This window comes from Mixophyes fleayi, chromosome 4, assembly GCF_038048845.1.
Source record: "Mixophyes fleayi isolate aMixFle1 chromosome 4, aMixFle1.hap1, whole genome shotgun sequence".
NCBI lineage: Eukaryota > Metazoa > Chordata > Amphibia > Anura > Limnodynastidae > Mixophyes > Mixophyes fleayi.
Genome location: NC_134405.1, coordinates 41273198 through 41292530, shown reverse-complemented (window position 1 = coordinate 41292530; position 19333 = coordinate 41273198). Strand labels below are relative to the sequence as shown.

The following is a 19333-nucleotide window of genomic DNA, read 5'->3' as shown; positions in this document are numbered from 1 at the left end:
TCAGGAGTTACCAATTAAATAAAAAAAAAAAACAGAAAATGTCTTGTTCTGTGTGTAGCCCAAATGCATAAAGTCAGCTGTAAAACCACGTTAAATGGAGGTGTGCCTCGATTGCACTATGACCCCCAGTGTAACGTCAGTACCTGTTACCGGCCGCAGCCTTCGTAGAACAGACGACGGTCTTTTCATATCAGCCAAGAACTTGTAGAGATCTTCATCACTCAGGCGGTCTCCTTCCTGTACAAGACACCATTACAGTCACGTTAACTCTAATCTACACCTTCCCCTCTAATACCAACACCCAACTCAACCGAGAAGAGAAAAGAATATTCACGATTATCTCCACTCTCCCACTTGAGCCTTCTGACATTTCATTAACCGCATGGTACCAACCTGTTTGAAGAAGTTGGTGACTGTGAGAGTAGCTGGTCGGAAAGAGTTAAAACCACACACTTCATCCGCCACACTCAGCCTCTCCAAGGCTTTCCTCTTCCTCTCATTCCATGTGCCCTTCCGTTCTGTGCCAGGGAGAGGGAGATAAGTACAGTCACAATACTGCTCACATCTGTTACTGGAACAGACTGACCTATCTTCAAGACACCACTGTCTGACCAACTATAAATCTCAACAAACATGGTTTATAAACCTGAATAATGTTGTGTCTGTCATTTACTGGCCCTTTCTGTCTTCTCCTCTCCACCAACTAAAATGCTCCTCTTGGTCCCCCTCATCCCTACAACATCTTCCACATCTTCTAAACTCTCCCGGTTTCAGGGCCATCTTAACAACATTATGGGCACCCGGGCAAAGCAGTGCACCGGGGCCCCTACATATATAGAGATATAGAGATATATATATATATATATATATATACATATATACAGAGAGAGAGAGAGAGAGATTGTATATATAAATAAAGAGAGAGATACAGATATAGATATATAGAGATAGATAGATGTACTTACTCAGTGACCCTTGAAGGTTTTTTTTTGCATGTTTTTTCTTTTGCAGGGTTATTTATTCTGATTAAGAGCCCTGCATATGGGCCCCCCTTATCTGTGGGGCCCCGGGCACCTGCCTATCTTGCCCAATGGAAAAGATGGCCCTGCCCGGTTTTGCCTCTCAGCAACCCCTTACAAAACCTACAGCTGTCTCCCCCCACCATTTTCGGTTACCAGAGTCAGAGTCAGAGTCCCGCTCGGCCGTCGCCATGCTGTTGACGATGTTCATGAGATGAATGGCCGTCCAGGCGAAGGGCATACGGTACCGGCCCAACCGTGAGCAGAACTGTTCAGCCTGGGCCCTTAGTTTGTCTACCTTCTCCTTGTTCTGGTGACGGAACGGGAGAGAGAGATTAAATACAAAACTAATGCTTAGGGCTTCACTCTTATATTTAAATCAGTCTTCTAATCATGAGCATGGGATCTAAAGACATCGGATGTAAAGTAAAATGTTTGAAGATCCGTAGATGTGATGTATGAAATAATGAATTGTTCAGGATAGAAAGGATTGCTAGTAAGAAATTCAATGTCTCTAACACTATATAAGGCTGCAGTCTCGTCCCCATTTCATGTGGTGTTAATCTCTTTTTGTGCCCGTGTTCTCCATCATCTCTTGATGAAATTGGTGGTCTACGTGGTTCGTCTTTAAACCTATCGAGCCTCTGGTTCCACCACAATAATTCAGAAGCTCTTCTTACATTCTCAATCTTTGTTAAACTGTCTACACCAGTGGTCAGGGAACAGGGGTAAATTACCCCAAATAGGGTAAAAATGAAATTCCTGGGAGGGTAATGCTGCCGATTCACATGCTGTCAGTTGGATTGTAGACCCCTTTAAATGTGAAATTGCTGTTGTACCAGAAGAGCCTCAAGGGTTGGCAGAGGCACTTCTTGAGCTTCGATGTAATAATGAAGCACGTATTGTATTTGAAAACAAAGCAGATCTGTCATATGTTTGGATGTCAACAGCTGCAAAGGCATTCAAAATTGCACATGAGGAGGCAGTCAAAAAGTTGCTGCCTTTTGCAACAACCTACCTTTATGAACAAGGATTTTCCACTCTAACGAACATAAAGACAAAGCAGAAAAAAATTGATTGGACGCTGAAGACTGTATCCAAATTGCTGACATCAAAATGCCCCAATATTGATGCTCTCGTATCAAATATGAAGCGACATCATTTCTCCAAAACCTGAAGTTTTGAAGTTGATGCTTTCAAAGAAATTTTGAATAGATTCAATAAAATTTTGAATTCCAATAATTAATATATGATTTCCTTCCTTTCAAATCAAGGGGGAAACGTCAGCGTATCTAAATATATTTGGGGGTAAAAAGTAAAAAAAAAAAAGTTTCCTGACCCCTGGTCTACACCTCTCGAATTTGTGGCGCTATGCGATTCTGCTCTTATCTCGTCTCTTACCTTGATGCCATCGCTCTCTTTCAGGACCATGTAAGGTTCACAGCACTCGCCAATGTCTCCCTGTTGTAGGACCTTCTCCAGCTGAAAGAGAACACACAGTAGCTTGACGTATGTAACGCGGACAAAGCAGAGGTGTACAACGCACGTCTATACCCATCACACGGTGACATGTCTGTAAGGTGGAGGAACACGCCAGTAACACTTTGTAAATGACCGAGAAATACACGTCCTGGACACAACTTCACACAAACACACACAACTCTGATACACAGATACACTCTCCACAGGCAGACACACACGTGAAGCACCTTAATGACGAGATATATGTCGGGAGAGGGGTATGTGATAGAGAAGATGGCAGATCTTGCAAGCGTGGAGGGAGCTGGGTGTCCACCTTGTGCACGCAGCATGTTTTTAACGGAATCCGAGTTCAGGTCGAAGTGGAATCCTTCCGATATCTGAGGGATAAGTAGATAGTTATAATAGTAATTATGGCAATACAGATAACGAGCTCTATACAAATAAGCTACATGAAAAGCAGACTAGCCTTCTGGCTAATAGCACTGACATGGTCACCACTATTGTGTTCCACAAGCTGACCAGCGCACCCTAACCTTCACTGAGTAGACCAAATAAGGCTGAAACAGGCTTTGTTGGGGGGGGGGGGGGATATCCTGTGTCAGCACCAGTTCATGTAAATGAGTGGGTGGAGCTTTACCTTAACATCTGCCATGTAAATGGCCTTAAGCAGAGGCCTTACTTGCATATTGCCCTTTCATGAACCTTTCTTACCCTGTTGATTGTTTTAGTTATGCTCAATGCAAGATATATTTTTTCTGTATTTTTCCTTTGTAGGATCTCAATTACCTGCAGAGCTATAAACAGGAAGCCTGGTGAGCAGAGAAAAGCTATGTTTCTCCTAAAAAACGCAAAGCTCATGTGATTTGTGCATACATATTTGTGAACAATAGCAGATGTTTCATAAAATACACATTCTATGTTAGGGCTAGTGATCCTTTAACTACTGAATAACGTACTAGCATCCAAAATAGAGAAATTGGTATAAGGTTGCTGAGCAGATATAAAGAAGTCCATTTTAGACATTTTCTTATTCATTCTTTGGGGGGTATTTAATTGACGGCGGGAACGCCGAAAATCCAGCGCTCAAAGAATATTACCGTTAATACTCGCTGGATTTCAGCTCGCAGGTCAGGGTCCAGCGAGTAAATTACCGTATTAATGGCTTTCCCGCGCAGGATTACCGTATTATCGGTAATACTCTGAGCGCGGGATTTTCGGCGATCCCGCCGTCAATTGAATACCCCCCTTTGTATGACTGCTACGTTCACAGCCGGCATGTAGTTCTCGCTGCCACCACTAGGAGGAGCACTATAACAGCGATGCAGCAGCTGAGTTAGGTGGAGATTATGTCAGGCTGCAGAAGTTGCAGTCGAGCACACCACACTGCCCTGCAAGGGCTGCAAATGCAAACACTGCATGTTCTTACATGTCGCACACACATACTGGCCACTGCGTTTTAGAGTTTACTAGTCCGTACTCCCTTTACAATTCTAAATCATACATGCCAACTTTCAAAACTTCTTCCCCAGGAGAGAAGTCATGCGACAGTGGGTAGGAGGGGGCGTGGTGATGTCGTCGCGTCACCATAGCCCCACGCCCACTATAAAATGCTGAAATCCACAGCATTGAATAGTGGGGGCGGGACTTAATGACACAATTAAGCCCCACCTCCGCCCTTCAGTGCCGTGAATTTCGGCAAATCTGGAAGGTTTGCCTTCTATTCCGGGAGTCAAAATCCGGGAATTCTGGGAGAGTAGACAAGTATGTTCTAAACCCGGTTTTGCATGTTAAATATATTGTGTCACTGACTACAGTTAAGCTCTTCTTATTGGTTGTTCAACATCACAAGGTTGAAGGTGACTGAATGATGTATTATAGATAAGACAAAAGAGAATAGTTACATGGTGAAGACGGTTGGTAATGGTAGTAGTATTAACTATCCACATTTTTAACAAAGATCTATAGACACTGCCGGTGCTGAGTACATACGCAATGCAGAATTGGTACGACATCGTTCTATCATTGAACAATATTTTTCGTCCAGTTTAAAAATCAAATGATACGATACGATGAGCTTTGAAACGATAATCGCTCATTGTTGGTTCGTACACACTTATGTGATATTGGGCCGACCGATCGTTTATCATATGATTGGCTGAAAACCCTGCAGTGTGTACAAAGCCAGATCTCTGACAAGGGACATGGTAACATACACAGTGACACACACTATAGTCCTGTGTCATATTCAATAACTCACTTTTTTCTTCTCTTTAGCATCATAAAGGGCCATAACACAAAATATTGGTTCAATCTCGATTTCAAACCTGAAAGAAAAGAACAGCAGACATTATAGTAACACACTCACCATTCACACATTAACTGTGCTCGTTTATTTAACCGGTTGGCACAGAGCGGCAGCAATAAGTCACAGTGACACCAAAGCAAACCATAGAGTAAGACGACAGCAGGACAGACAGACAGACACAACACTGCGAGACGCACAGACCAACGCTCACTTCAGCGATATGCATTTCACCAGGATCCTCTGTCCAAAGTGCTCCTTGGGCACCTCAGGAATACCGGATCGTTCCACAGCCTCATCCTAGAGGGGAGAGAGGAACAGAACGGGTACAAAAGGTGAAATCAAAAGATAATGGTAACAGAAGACTAAAAAGTACATATTATTATTACATTTTTTTTTAAGAAATAAGTCTGTAATAAGATGTTACAGGGGTAATAAGACACTCAGGAGCTGGGTTACTGTAATAAGATGTTACAGGGGTAATAAGACACTCAGGAGCTAGGTTACTGTAATAAGATGTTACAGAGGTAATAAGACACTCAGGAGTTGGGTTACTGTAATAAGATGTTACGGGGTAATAGGACACTCAGGAGCTGGGTTACTGTAATAAGATGTTACAGGTGTAATAAGACACTCAGGAGCTGGGTTACTGTAATAAGATGTTACAGGGGTAATAAGACACTCAGGAGCTGGGTTACTGTAATAAGGTGTTACAGGGGTAATAAGACACTCAGGAGCTGGGTTACTGTAATAAGATGTTACAGAGGTAATAAGACACTCAGGAGCTAGGTTACTGTAATAAGATGTTACAGAGGTAATAAGACACTCAGGAGTTGGGTTACTGTAATAAGATGTTACGGGGTAATAGGACACTCAGGAGCTGGGTTACTGTAATAAGATGTTACAGGTGTAATAAGACACTCAGGAGCTGGGTTACTGTAATAAGATGTTACAGGGGTAATAAGACACTCAGGAGCTGGGTTACTGTAATAAGGTGTTACAGGGGTAATAAGACACTCAGGAGCTGGGTTACTATAATAAGATGTTACAGGAGTAATAAGACACCCAGGAGCTGGGTTACTGTAATAAGATGTTACAGGGGTAATAAGACTCCTAGGAGCTGGGTTACTGTAATAAGATGTTACAGGGGTAATAAGACACTCAGGAGCTGGGTTACTGTAATAAGATGTTACAGGGGTAATAAGACACTCAGGAGTTGGGTTACTGTAATAAGATGTTACGGGGTAATAGGACACTCAGGAGCTGGGTTACTGTAATAAGATGTTACAGGGGTAATAAGACTCCTAGGAGCTGGGTTACTGTAATAAGATGTTACAGGGGTAATAAGACACTCAGGAGCTGGGTTACTGTAATATGATGTTACAGGGGTAATAAGACACTCATGAGCTGGGTTACTGTAATAAGATGTTACAGGGGGTAATAAGACACTCAGGAGCTGGGTTACTGTAATAAGATGTTACAGGGTAATAAGACATTCAGGAGCTGGGTTACTGTAATATGATGTTACAGTGTAATAAGACACTCAGGAGCTGGGTTACTGTAATAAGATGTTACAGGGGTAATAAGACTCCTAGGAGCTGGGTTACTGTAATAAGATGTTACAGGGGTAATAAGACACTCAGGAGCTGGGTTACTGTAATAAGATGTTACAGGGGTAATAAGACACTCAGGAGTTGGGTTACTGTAATAAGATGTTACGGGGTAATAAGACTCCTAGGAGCTGGGTTACTGTAATAAGATGTTACAGGGGGTAATAAGACACTCAGGAGCTGGGTTACTGTAATAAGATGTTACAGGGTAATAAGACATTCAGGAGCTGTGTTACTGTAATAAGATGTTACAGGGGTAATAAGACACTCAGGAGCTGGGTTACTATAATAAGATGATACAGGGCTAATAAGACACTCAGGAGCTGGGTTACTGTAATATGATGTTACAGTGTAATAAGACACTCAGGAGCTGGGTTACTGTAATAAGATGTTACAGGGTAATAAGACATTCAGGAGCTGGGTTACTGTAATAATATGTTACTGGGGTAATAAGACACTCAGGAGCTGGGTTACTGTAATAAGATGTTACAGGGGTAATAAGACACTGAGGAGCTGGGTTACTGTAATAATATGTTACTGGGGTAATAAGACACTCAGGTGCTGGGTTACTGTAATAAGATGTTACTGAGGTAATAAGACACTCAGGAGCTGGGTTACTGTAATAAGATGTTACAGGGGTAATAAGACACTCAGGAGCTGGGTTACTCTAATAAGATGTTACAGGGGTAATAAGACATTCAGGAGCTGGGTTACTGTAATAAGATGTTACTGGGGTAATAAGACACTCAGGAGCTGGGTTACTGTAATAATATGTTACTGGGGTAATAAGACACTCAGGAGCTGGGTTACTGTAATAAGATGTTACTGGGGTAATAAGACACTCAGGAGCTGGGTTACTGTAATAAGATGTTACAGGGGTAATAAGACACTCAGGAGCTGGGTTACTGTAATAAGAGGTTACTGGGGTAAGGTATTCCGTTAGTGGATTACTAATGACAGCAGTCAGAGCAGTCTCACCTCATCGGGGGCAGGGTATAGGGCCAGGATGTGAGGGTGACGATTCTCCCTACGCTGCTCCGCACTGACTCTATCCATCTCTTCAGGAGGTGATCTCTCCAGCAGGCCCGGGAGTAAGGGATCTGGGGCAGAGTTCTTCAAGTCAAATATACTAGATGCCCAACTGCCTCGGGGGGTCTCTTCCATTGAAGTAGATGCACGTTTCTTGTCCTCCTATTGAAGACAAACAAGAGAAGTATGATACACATTGCAATTAAAGGCTAAGAAAATCATACACAATTCTTGCCAAAATGTTGGAGGGCCCTTGTGTTGGGAGTTGGATTTCTGAAAAGCAAGATAATATTAGTAGACAGGCTGGATGACTGGTTGGTAATTTTCATATGATTAAACAGTTCAGTTTCTGGTATCTGCAAGTTGGTCCTAAGAGAGAACATTTCCTCCATCTAGAACATTAATGACGTATGAGACCTAGGACTAGATTTACTAAACTGCGGGTTTGACAAAGTGGAGATGTTGCCTATAGCAACCAGATTCTAGTTATAATTAATTTAGTACATTCTGTAAAATGACAGCTAGAATCTGGTTGGCTGCTATAGAGGCAACATCTCCACATTTTCAAACACGCAGTTTAGTAAATATACCCCCTAGTCTTCACCATGTCAGGCAGAGGACATGAGTCATTCCAGACACGGAGCCCGATTACCGAAGAGCGAATCCATTAAAGCATAAAGGCGCACAGCCTTAGAGGTGTGAAATGTAAACAGTGATTTATCAAGCATGTCTCTAGGCCTCTGATCTTCAAGAGCTGGTAGTAAGTTAGATAGGGGTGGAGCACTCTCTATGTTCCCAATATATACACCAGGCACTATCACTCTGCATTGGAGGGCCGCCATCCTGCCTCATGGGAATGAGGGATCAGTTTATACCTCCTGTATTTTATCTGGAGATTCTAGGTTACTTTCCAGAGCAGATGACATCAGACAGCTGCTTCTAGAGCTGAGCAGTATCTTCCAATGATACTGAAATACGGAGCGCTCGAAATAGATCCAGATAGTGTGAAGGTCATTATTTTGACAGTGTTAATTCCACCAAAACGAGTGATGTATAATTTATGCAATTATAATAACTCTTCAATGTCCTTTATTAAGGTGTGGAAGCCCCGGGCCACATGGTTCATGGTACGACCAACGTTCTCCTGATTTCTCTTCCAAGCTGAATGTTCAGCTACTACCATCTCAGTGAGTGGACGACTGTCTGTGTGTCTGTGAGTGTTTAATGTAGGTCCTCAAGGATCCTACACCACTGCTCCCCCATTGTAGCACCCGTTCGGGAAGCCACTCTCCCCTTTATCTTTTCTCCCCCTTATTATCCATCTACTAAACAGCAACAACTGAACAGCAGAATCTGCAGTTCCCATCTTTGTATGTTACTGTTCTGATCGGGACAGCTTTGTCCTGCAGGTGGGAAATTTGGGAGGTATCGTCTGTTCGCTGATGCTCAGCCGCGGTGAACAGGTCCCACACGCAGGCAATGAGGGTGTTTGGAGGGGGAGGAAAGTATGGGGGCAGAGCTAGGCACACCCCTTGGGTGTGGCCATGCTCCCACGTTACCAGGCCCCCTATCCCAGATACCCCAATGCTGGGAGGTATGGTGAAATATATGGCAAGTAGAGAAGGTAAATTAGCTATGAGCCTTTACCCCTAATTACTTCATGTAAGCAGACTTGCACTGTAAATGAAACATGGTGGATACTGGTCGCCCGCCAATGATTCAGACATGACTTCAGATTTCATGCTATTGAAGATACACACAAAAGTGAATTCCGACAGTGATGTAAATAGACATGGGAAGGATACAACCGGATTGGGCAAGGTGTAGAAGGTGTCATCCATAAATAAGGCAATTGTGTTACACCCACAACCTCTGGAGAGAAAAGTTCCAGTGCTGCTGGGGGTTCAATACACATATCAAACAGTAGGGGGAGCTGCCTCGTCCCATTCCCTAGTGTTACTCGTCAGACAGAACACCCATAGGCAGCCTGTGTGAATTAAATGAATTATGGAGCAAGTTCAACACCCATCACATGCTGTCTCCGGTTTGCCAACATGAAATAAAGCACCACTGGTCCGAATGGCTCACCTGAGGCCAAATTGTATTCAACCAATTCATCCTTGATTTTTATAGTGGAATTAATACAAGAGATTGGTGGATACTTTGCACATTGCATGATGTCCCTTTGGCTATAACAACTACCGGTATATGTACGCGAATATTATTTCTTCACGGATCTTCAGGGAACCTTCCAAGAGGAATCCCAATTTACCGGGTTAGAATTGATGCAAATGTATTACACAGCAACATTATAAAAGTGTAAGGTAAGATATAAACACAGTAACATAGGACCAGAGTTATGGAACAATTTTGCAAAAATTATGCGAGGAACAGGCTCTATTTCCCATCAATTGTACTAAATATTTCAAGAACACGTCGCCACTAGAGGCCGTAATATATTATTCCATTATAACTTGGCCCAGCAGGAAGTGTTTCAGCGTCTATTCACTTTAAGAAATGTTTATATACTAAAAATAAAGCAGATTATCTGCTGAGCAGCCCTCCCACAGTCTCCATTCACCTCCCGGTACACTGTCCCATCTCAGCCCACGGACTGATCCACACTTCTTATCTGATTAACACTCCCTCATTCCCATATTCAAGACTGTTTCTATAGCTTGCACCAAACCTACTCCCTGTATCCTGGAATGGCTTGTGAAAACCATTAAATTAATGGAGAATGTAAAAAATAAATAATTAAAAAAAACATTGAGACTGTGACAAGATTCAGGCTAATGGCATTTGAAGTTGTTACAATACTCATTGGGGAGCATTAATGACAACCAGTGCTTAGGAAGATTTGACACTGGTATGCTTCCATTTTCTAAATAGTACTAGAACATAGTCAGAATTTGATTGGTTGCTATGGGCAAAACCCATTCCTCTCAACTTGTTTAGAGTGTAAGCTCTTGTGGGCAGAAAATAGCAACATTTCCACCCATGAGTCAGCTTACAAACCTGACCATGTCCTGCCAAGTCAGTGCCGTAGAGAATATTTAAAGAAAAGTGGTAGCACAAACCCACGCGAGACATAAAACTACCTGCTCCTCCGGAGCCCCCTTCTCTTCTCCGGCTTCATCCAGCTCGTACAGCTGCCGGCTCAGAGCTCTCTGGCGCTGTCTCTGCCGTTCAGCGGTTATGGGAGTGTAGGCTGTGCTTAGTTTCTGCGACCTGTTTGGAGAAAGAAGTCACTATACACATGGTACGCGAGTTCCTCTGGGTACTGACGTTTGGTGCAAATGTAAGCTCTACAGACCAGGATCCACTATCCCAAATGGTTCTTCCCCTTCCTGTAAGACATTTGTGTATCCCGTACAGTACCGTGTAGGCCCAACACATGGTACTTAGCCTCTTTCTACTGATGATTCCTCCTCTCAAGGTCTTGTATATTTCTTCTCCATATACCAAAGAGTTAGAAATACAGCAAATTACCCTCTACTTCAAACAATACCTCTCCTGACTGACTTTCATCAGTCCTAGTTACATTACAGTGTAAGCTCTTCAGCCCAGGCCCCATATCTTCCTCATGACCCTATGAATCCTTATTAGACTTTTCAATGACAGGATGGTCTTCCCTCTGTGGTTTCCTTTCATTTACATCATGTCTGTATAGAATGTGTAAAAGTTCTGCCGGACACACAAGCGGTCCCTTACCTCCGCTGCACAATCACCCAGTCATGTGTATAAACCTTTAATGCATCACGGACACGAACATCCAGCTTTCTATGGAAGATAACAAAAGTTAACGTGAGGGGAGAGATAACAAAGGTGTTTAAAGTTCTGCAATTACATTTGGGAGATGTTTTATTTAATTCCCATTATTACCAGCCAATCTACTGGCACGTTATCCAGTGGAGGAAAAACATGGGAGTAACTGCTGTCACCCAGCGCCCACTCACCCCTCCTCCGGCGCTGCCGGTTCCAGCGTGCGACATTCTCTTGGCTCGTATAAAATCTCGATGTCATCGGGAGGAAAGTCGTACAGATCTCTCAGTGCTTCACACTCTGAATCAGGGGGGTGGCTGGCGAGGTAACCCTCAAATTCCAGGGGCTCTACCACCTCGGTCAGTGGAATCTGTCATAAGGTGGGGAGACCAGAAGACACAGACTACACATGACAAGCACAACAATAGAATGAAAGTCTAAAAATCCAGCACATCAGGTAATGCACATGAAATGAGAGATGTGTGTATATTTTACAGATAAACTCACAGATTGCTGGCTCCCTCCTCGTTTTTTGGAAAGCTGCGGAGACCCTCCATAGTCCCTAGAGACCTGTTTACGAACCTCAGATGCCACCGTCCTAAAATAATAAACGAGAGTGACTAACTTACCCCCTATAAATCAATTTGTGTACTGTGCAGCACCCAAAACGGACATGATTTAGTCAAATAGTAGCAATGGCTTATCTAATAAGGTCTGTGGTTTACTCAAGAATACCGTAATCACCATACTGCTCAGACAACCAAAACTGGTCATTTTTGTTGTACTATACCAGTGTCGGCTAACCTGTGACACTCCAGGTGTTGTGAAACTACAAGTCCCAGCATGCTTTGCCAATATATAGCAGCTTATTGCTGGAAGGGTATGCTGGGGCTTGTAGTTTCACAACAACTGGAGTGTCACAGTTTAGCCAACACTGTTCTATACTATACATATACACACACACACACACAGAGACTTAATTAGCACAAAAATAGTAATTACGGAAGGGAAAACATTGCTTGTTTCTGCCAACACCTCTACAACCAAAAATGAGATGAGATTATTACCAAAGACATCCCGCGTAGACTCATCGTGCCAAGTTTCTACAGAACCTCGGCGTTAATTGAATCTGCCCCCTAGTGCGGACTCACAAACATAGTGGATAAAGCTCCCAGTTACAGACTATTATATAAAAACACGCGCATGATTGGTAGACCCGACAGAGGGTAGCTAAAACAACTAGGGTTATATTTTTGCTCTCCCACATAAGAATCTGAGTATATGGAATCCATATAAATATAATATATAGATATCTATAAAATAAATGTCTAGTGGCGTGTGTTAGTCTGTCTGTGTGTGTAAAAAATAAAACCAAGCTGCAGCGCCACCTGCTGGGCAGAGTTATACACTGACCTACTACATTCTTAGTGTGTGTGGGAAAAAAAAATTCAGAAAGTGCTGAAATTTGGTATACTAAGATGTTTTTAATTTGTTAATTGTTAAAAGTGTTTATAAAGATTTTAAAAAAATATATATATATTTCTTGAAGGAGAAGTGACAGTTGGGAGTGGTTGGTGGTTGCCGGGGGTGACAGTGGGGAGTGGTTGGGGCCTGGGCTATAGCCCAAATGCATGACAAGAACCTTTTTAACACCTTAAGTAGCTTGATTTGACTAAAATGCATGAGTATCATGCACGGGTTAACATATATATATATATATATATATATATATATATATATATATATATATATATATATATATATATATATATATATATATATATATATTATAAAAGCCTAGCAGCGTGTGTTTGTCTATGTGTGAAAAAAACAAAACAAGCTGCAGCGCCACCTGCTGGGGGCGGAGTTATACACTGACCTACTAAATTCTTAGCATTATCGAATATATAAAAGTAAAAGCCTAGCGGCGTGTGTGTTAGTGTGTGTGGAAAAAAATATTTTCTCAGAAAGGACTCATCCAATTGACCTGAAATTTGGTATACTGACATTATCTGACAAAAAAATTAGAATAGTGAAGTCAATTAACTTCCATCATCCCCCCTTCCCCCCGTGGGAGGGGTAGTAAAGGCTAAATTTACGAGTTGAGGGCTCAAACTCATTTTCGTGAGGTAATTTTACCTCATGAACACACATTAAAAAGGGCGCTTGTGTCGGGAAGTAACGCTCTTCCCCTGAGGAGGCCTGGGCTAGGCCCAAATGCATGACAAGAACCTTTTTAACACCTTAAGTAGCTTGATTTGACTAAAATGCATGAGTATCATGCACGGGTTAACTTGTGTATATATTATCTTAAAATCCCATTTTTTTCCTTCTCCAATGGGGTTTTTAAGAAATATATACACAGCACAGCATCCCTTAACAGAGTACGGTTATGTCCAGACAGGATTTTTTTCTATTTTTAAATGCACAAAGCGTTGCTACCTCCAGCCGCTGCGCCTTGGGGCGTAGAAAGTCAGGCAGGACTGATTTACCATAACTGCACCTGGCCTTTTCTAAAGAGAGATGTTCATGGGCGTTTAGGAGTGTGTTTCTATAAAATCCTATGAAAGTGAAAGGAGAAGCATAAAACTTAAAGTGGGCAAATTATATGTATGTATATATATATATATATATATATATACACATACACACACAAGTTAACCCGTGCATGATACTCATGCATTCTAGTCAAATCAAGCTACTTAAGGTGTTAAAAAGGTTCTTGTCATGCATTTGGGCCATAGCCCAGGCCTCAACCACCAACCACTCCCCACTGTCACTTCTCCTTCAAGAAATATATATATATATATATATATATATATATATATATATATATATATATATATATTTTTTTTTTTTTTTTAAATCTTTATAAACACTTTTAACAATTAACAAATTAAATTAACAAATTAAAAACATCTTCGTATACCAAATTTCAGCCCTTTCTGAATTTTTTTTCCCACACACACTAAGAATTTAGTAGGTCAGTGTATAACTCCGCCCAGCAGGTGGCGCTGCAGCTTGGTTTTATTTTTTCCACACACAGACAGACTAACACACGCCACTAGACATTTATATATTAGAATATATATATATATATATATATATATATATATATATATATATATATATTCTTATATATATCTCTCTCTATCTCTATCTATCTATCTATCTATATATACACATCATCACCATTTATTTATATAGCGCCACTGATTCCCCAGCGCTGTACAGAGAACTCATTCACATCTGTCCCTGCCCCATTGGGGCTCACAGTCTAAATTCCCTGATATAGACACACACTCACACAGACAGAGAGGGAGACAGACAGACAGACAGACACAGACAATGGTCAAATATAATATATATATATATATATATATAATCACACTAAGAAGTGTCTTATTGTAGCCTGAATTTCTACCTTACCAAGTGCTTTGAAGACAGTTTCTGCTTGATTACATACGAGTTTGGTTCTCTTTTGTCTATATAAAACTCTCTCCTCTACTTCGAATCCCCTCTCCCCCCTACATTACTCCGCTGCTTACTGTAGTAGACAGATGTCTGCAAGCAACTGTAATGAGGCTGACAGGACTAAACAGAGGTCAGGCATGGTTCATGCACTAAACAATGGCTGCCATCGTTTTAAATTAGATGAACCTATGCCTTACCCAGCAGTAGTCACTGCCACGCAATGATGTCGCGGTCTGGCGCACATGATCGTGTTAAAAGAAAACTACACATTCGTGGGGATTTGTGTGTGTGTGTGTGTGTGTGTGTGTGTGTGTGTGTGTGTGTGTGTTAAATTTGCAAAATATAACCACCATCTTATCTGTATGGCTTCTTATTAGAAGAATGTTTATGCGCATTGCGACAACAACGTACTGTATGTGTGTTGCTAAGTGTGACAGCTGGTGAGATGTGTTGCTGCTGTATAAGAAGCAGTTTGTAAGATTTGCTCTATAAAAAAATGAACATCTTTAACTTCAATACACCTGGACAGCAGCACAACATAATATATGTAAATCCGAGTACCAGGGCGAGAGCGTGACGCTTGGGTATATGTTTGTGAAGAACGAGGATTTTATTTTATAGCCAACAGTGTCCAGTTTGCCATCTTTATTATAAAGTGAGCTTTTTGTATTTCTCGTGGCCTTTTCCACTCTATCCAACGAGAGACCTTAATTTGTTTCCGACTGTTGTAAATTGTTGGAAGGATGTAGTGTGACTTCCATCTAATGAGGTAAGAACAGATGTAAGATCTTTAATGATTTGCCTTCCCTCTCGTTATCAATGCGGCGTTAGGCAACCTCTGATGACCAGTTTATGGACGGCCAATAGTAGACTGGTGGAGGCATCAGAGTTGAGGGAGAAGTAGTCATCTAGACCTTCTGAAATCATTTGATGCACAGTTGGTTGTGTTAGAAGAATTTTTTTTAATTAGTCGTTCCAGTTATCCAATTAAAGAGAACCATTTAGACCATACTGTTGGAAGACCATTATCACTACCACTGTAAAAAAAGGAAGTAGACCAAAACATTAGCGAATAGGCTACACGGCTACAAAGAGCTCTGTGGAGCATATTAGAAGGTGTACTCTGTGATGGATGGGTTAAGCAGGCTCCATGTACAGTAGATCTGGCAAGGAGAGGATGTTCATGTAGACAAAGATCAGAACGAATGTTAAAGTATTTGTCCAGAAGTCATTTCCATACAGAATTCATACTGTTGTACTGTATTGTACTGAACTAGGAGCATATAGGTTTACTAAAGTCACTTGAGTTTGATTTAGAGGTCCTGTGAGGATCAAATAACGATCGGTGGGGTCCATATTTTTATTTAGGGAAAGGAGACCAAATGTGTGAAGTAGTACAGCCACACATTTAGTTTCTGTAGAGTCAGAAGCTAGGTACACCACAGGATAAGCGGCATTCCAGAAATTAGGAACAGCTAGATGATGGGTCTCTGGAGGAGATACCACGTCATCCTTAATTAAGCATAGTCCTTACAGGCCATTCCAGCTCGGAGGGCTATTGAGGCCTTTGACAGTATGTGCGACTAATTTTATGGAATCAGAGGCCAGTTTGGAACCATCAATCATAGACATGAGAATATGAGAAGCCATAACAGAGTGAGAGCTGTGAAGAACTTAGATTGTATAGTATGGGAGAGGAGACCATGGGGACTGAGGGTGGAAGAGTGGCTAGGAGCACAGGCATGACCGAGGAGGTAAGAGAGGAACAACAAGAGGGAAAAAAGGACAAGACGACAGAAAAGAAGGGGGCACAGAGAGAGGCGAGCCATCGGTGTGCTAGATCTAGAATGATATTTCAGGCACCAAAAAGCACGTGCAGCCTAAACAAGTTCAAGTAATATCTGTAATACGAAATCAGAGTGGAAGAGACATTGATCAATGAGAACAACCTCTAAGAAAAAAAATGACTGTATACATGATAAAGACGGGGAGGCTATCGTGACATAATGTACAAACATTCTCCAATTAGCAATTCAGAAATTCAATTACAGGTTCCGAGAGGAAGGATAGCTCATTGTATAAGTGTATGTGCATAATACCACTGTACTTCTGTAGGTAACTGAATAAATCCATTATAACATACATAACGGTTTAAGGAGTAGCTTGTTAATAACAAGAGGGTCAGAGAATGTCAGAGCGGAGGACTGGTCAGGAAGGGGGACGAGGAGGTGTATAGGGAAAGGAAAGGAACAGAGATAAGGGGCAGAATGAGGAAATAGGTGAGAATAGGATGGGGGGGGGGGGGTGAGGGGCAGAAAGAGCCATAAGAGAAGGCAATGTCAGGCTATACAAGCTTAGCTATGAGGCTAGAATAGAGAGACAGTCACACATTCTGAAACTAAACATCATTTTAAGCAGGCACATAAAATTATATTTTATAGAGATCGCATTATGAGATCACAAAAGTTTAACATATTTTACAAGAAATAATAAAAGAAATAATAAACACATACCATTAGCATTCCGGTCAGGATATAACATGCTATAAAGGCTTCTAGCACCGAAGTGGGTAGAACAGTAAAACTTAAGGAACATGACGAACGAACGCAGCCATTAAGTGTCAAAAGCCCCCAGATGTGGAAGTCTGCATCGCACATGAGTGCCCCCAAGGTCACACACACACACACGCTTTCAGTAAATGCTCTAGTAGTTCTGTTAAATGATGGTCATCTAGTAGGAAAGGAGCAACAAGAATGTTTCGACAGGGGTAGTAGCCATAATCAGAACGACCCTCTGACTGTGGTTCATGCCGGACAAAGGAAGTGGAAGAGGTCAAAGCAGGAATATCTTTCAAGGCCAACCAGGGAGGCCAAGTAAGTGCAAGAAGAATTTGGAATTCTTAAGTTCCTAAAGAGGAATCTACCTGCATTTGGCCGCCCAATCCTCCAGTTTATTTAAGTCCCTCTGTAGAGAAGCTGCATCTTGCTCTGATTTTATCACCTTACCGCGTGAGTGCAAACAATCTCATGTAAAGATCAATGCTGCCATATGACTGCAGCGGTCTAGATTGTCGTAGAGCGCTGTTTAAGCTGCCATGTTCCTGGACTGCCAAACTAGGCCCCAAAAAAATGTGTATTTAAGTCAAAAGTGTGACTCTGTTTAGTGACTAAAGCAAAAGTTCCATCACATCCACTATATGGTACTATGAGCTTTGCTTACAGAGTACAATCAGGACCCAAATGGCTGCGACAGAAGAGACACCATGACGTCATCTCACCATTGGGCAAGACTGTGTTGAAGACATGCTGTACACACTACAAGCTGAAGTATATGACAGGAGACGTTACAGAGATCACATTACATACTGTGGAACAAGAAGATGAACAAGGTTTTGTTAGAGGAAAGGGTCAAATGAAGTCAGGCTAATCCAAGCTTGCACTCCAAGTGTAAAAATAGATAATGAATGTACCGTCTCTAGGCTGATGAGCTGATCATATCTCACCCCCTACTACACTCTACTGATTATAGCTACCGATACTATTTCTTGTAAGAAAGGTATCTAATCCTGGAAAGGAATTCCACAGCCTCATCGCCTTTACAGTAAAGAACCCCTTCTTGTACGGAGGGTGGAATACTTACATTGTGTTTGTTTGTTTATTCTTTATATTTCTCAGCTTCGCAGTAAAAGCGGATACCGGGCATATGCAATAAAAGATCAAGCTCACCCCTCTCCTTCCAATCATCTCCCTCATGTATTGCTGGAGGTTTATGTTATATATAATGTATACATGTGGCTCCATGTTACACCAATCCTATAGCTGCAAAAGAGCTGTAGCCACCGTGGGGACTACTGATACTGCCAAGACTGATCCAAGCACAGTCTGCTCCATAGGTGCGCTCAGCAGGACTATTCAGCCTGGGTGTGAATATATGTTCCCATGTTCCCAGTACCGGAGACAGGTTTATAGGCTGCGCGGTTGTCTAATATAGCAGTGACTTGGTGCGGGAGTCTTTGCTGGTTAACTACGGTTATTCTCTATGCCAATTGGTGCAAGCAGATAGCTTGTGGGTGTTACAGTATCGTGACAGCTTCTATAAACTATAGGTGGGGGCAGGTTTATTTAAAGAGTTCTTGTCCATAAGTAGACAACCCCTTAAATGAGGTGCTGAGCGGGGTTTGTATGTTCTCCCTGTGTTTGCTGGGTTTCCTCTGGGTGCTCCGGTTTCCTCCCACACTCCAAAAACATACTGGTAGGTTAATTGACCGCTATTAAATTGGTGTGTATGTGTATTAAGGGATTTAGCTTGTAGACTCCAATAGGGCAGGGACTGATGTGAATGAGTTCTCTGTACAGCGCTGTGGAATTAGTCGTGCTATATAAAAAAATAGTGATGAGTCAATGGTAAAATATTTGGTGCAGCTTCTGCACCCCACACATTTTGGAAGTGCAATGATCACCACAAAGAAAAAAGAGAATAGAATAAATAATCCGAATAGATGGAGGATTTAATTGCAATCTGTGGTGTAAACTTAAGTGGGCACAGTGCAATGCCACGGGTAAGACTACAGATCAATGCCCACTAATTAGCAATTAACTGTCCTCCAACTCAGCCTCACCAAGCTATGGAAGCATATTACTGTTATCACCGTT

General features: G+C 41.9%; 1 protein-coding gene across 10 annotated transcripts in view; it reads right to left on the bottom strand.

Annotated features, from left to right (window-relative positions):
- Window positions 1–19333, bottom strand: part of DOCK6 (dedicator of cytokinesis 6) — a 79827-nt gene that overhangs the window by 47180 nt on the left and 13314 nt on the right. For all 10 annotated transcript variants that reach the window (XM_075206735.1, XM_075206737.1, XM_075206736.1 and 7 more), the window contains exons 2-13: window positions 11715–11805; window positions 11402–11577; window positions 11157–11225; window positions 10544–10673; window positions 7392–7604; window positions 5018–5103; window positions 4759–4825; window positions 2729–2878; window positions 2421–2501; window positions 1176–1329; window positions 394–518; window positions 144–237 (exon numbers count right to left, since the gene is read on the bottom strand). In XM_075206735.1, coding sequence (XP_075062836.1) covers window positions 144–237; window positions 394–518; window positions 1176–1329; window positions 2421–2501; window positions 2729–2878; window positions 4759–4825; window positions 5018–5103; window positions 7392–7604; window positions 10544–10673; window positions 11157–11225; window positions 11402–11577; window positions 11715–11805 — 1436 coding nt within the window. The remainder of the gene's footprint in view (window positions 1–143; window positions 238–393; window positions 519–1175; window positions 1330–2420; window positions 2502–2728; window positions 2879–4758; window positions 4826–5017; window positions 5104–7391; window positions 7605–10543; window positions 10674–11156; window positions 11226–11401; window positions 11578–11714; window positions 11806–19333) is intronic.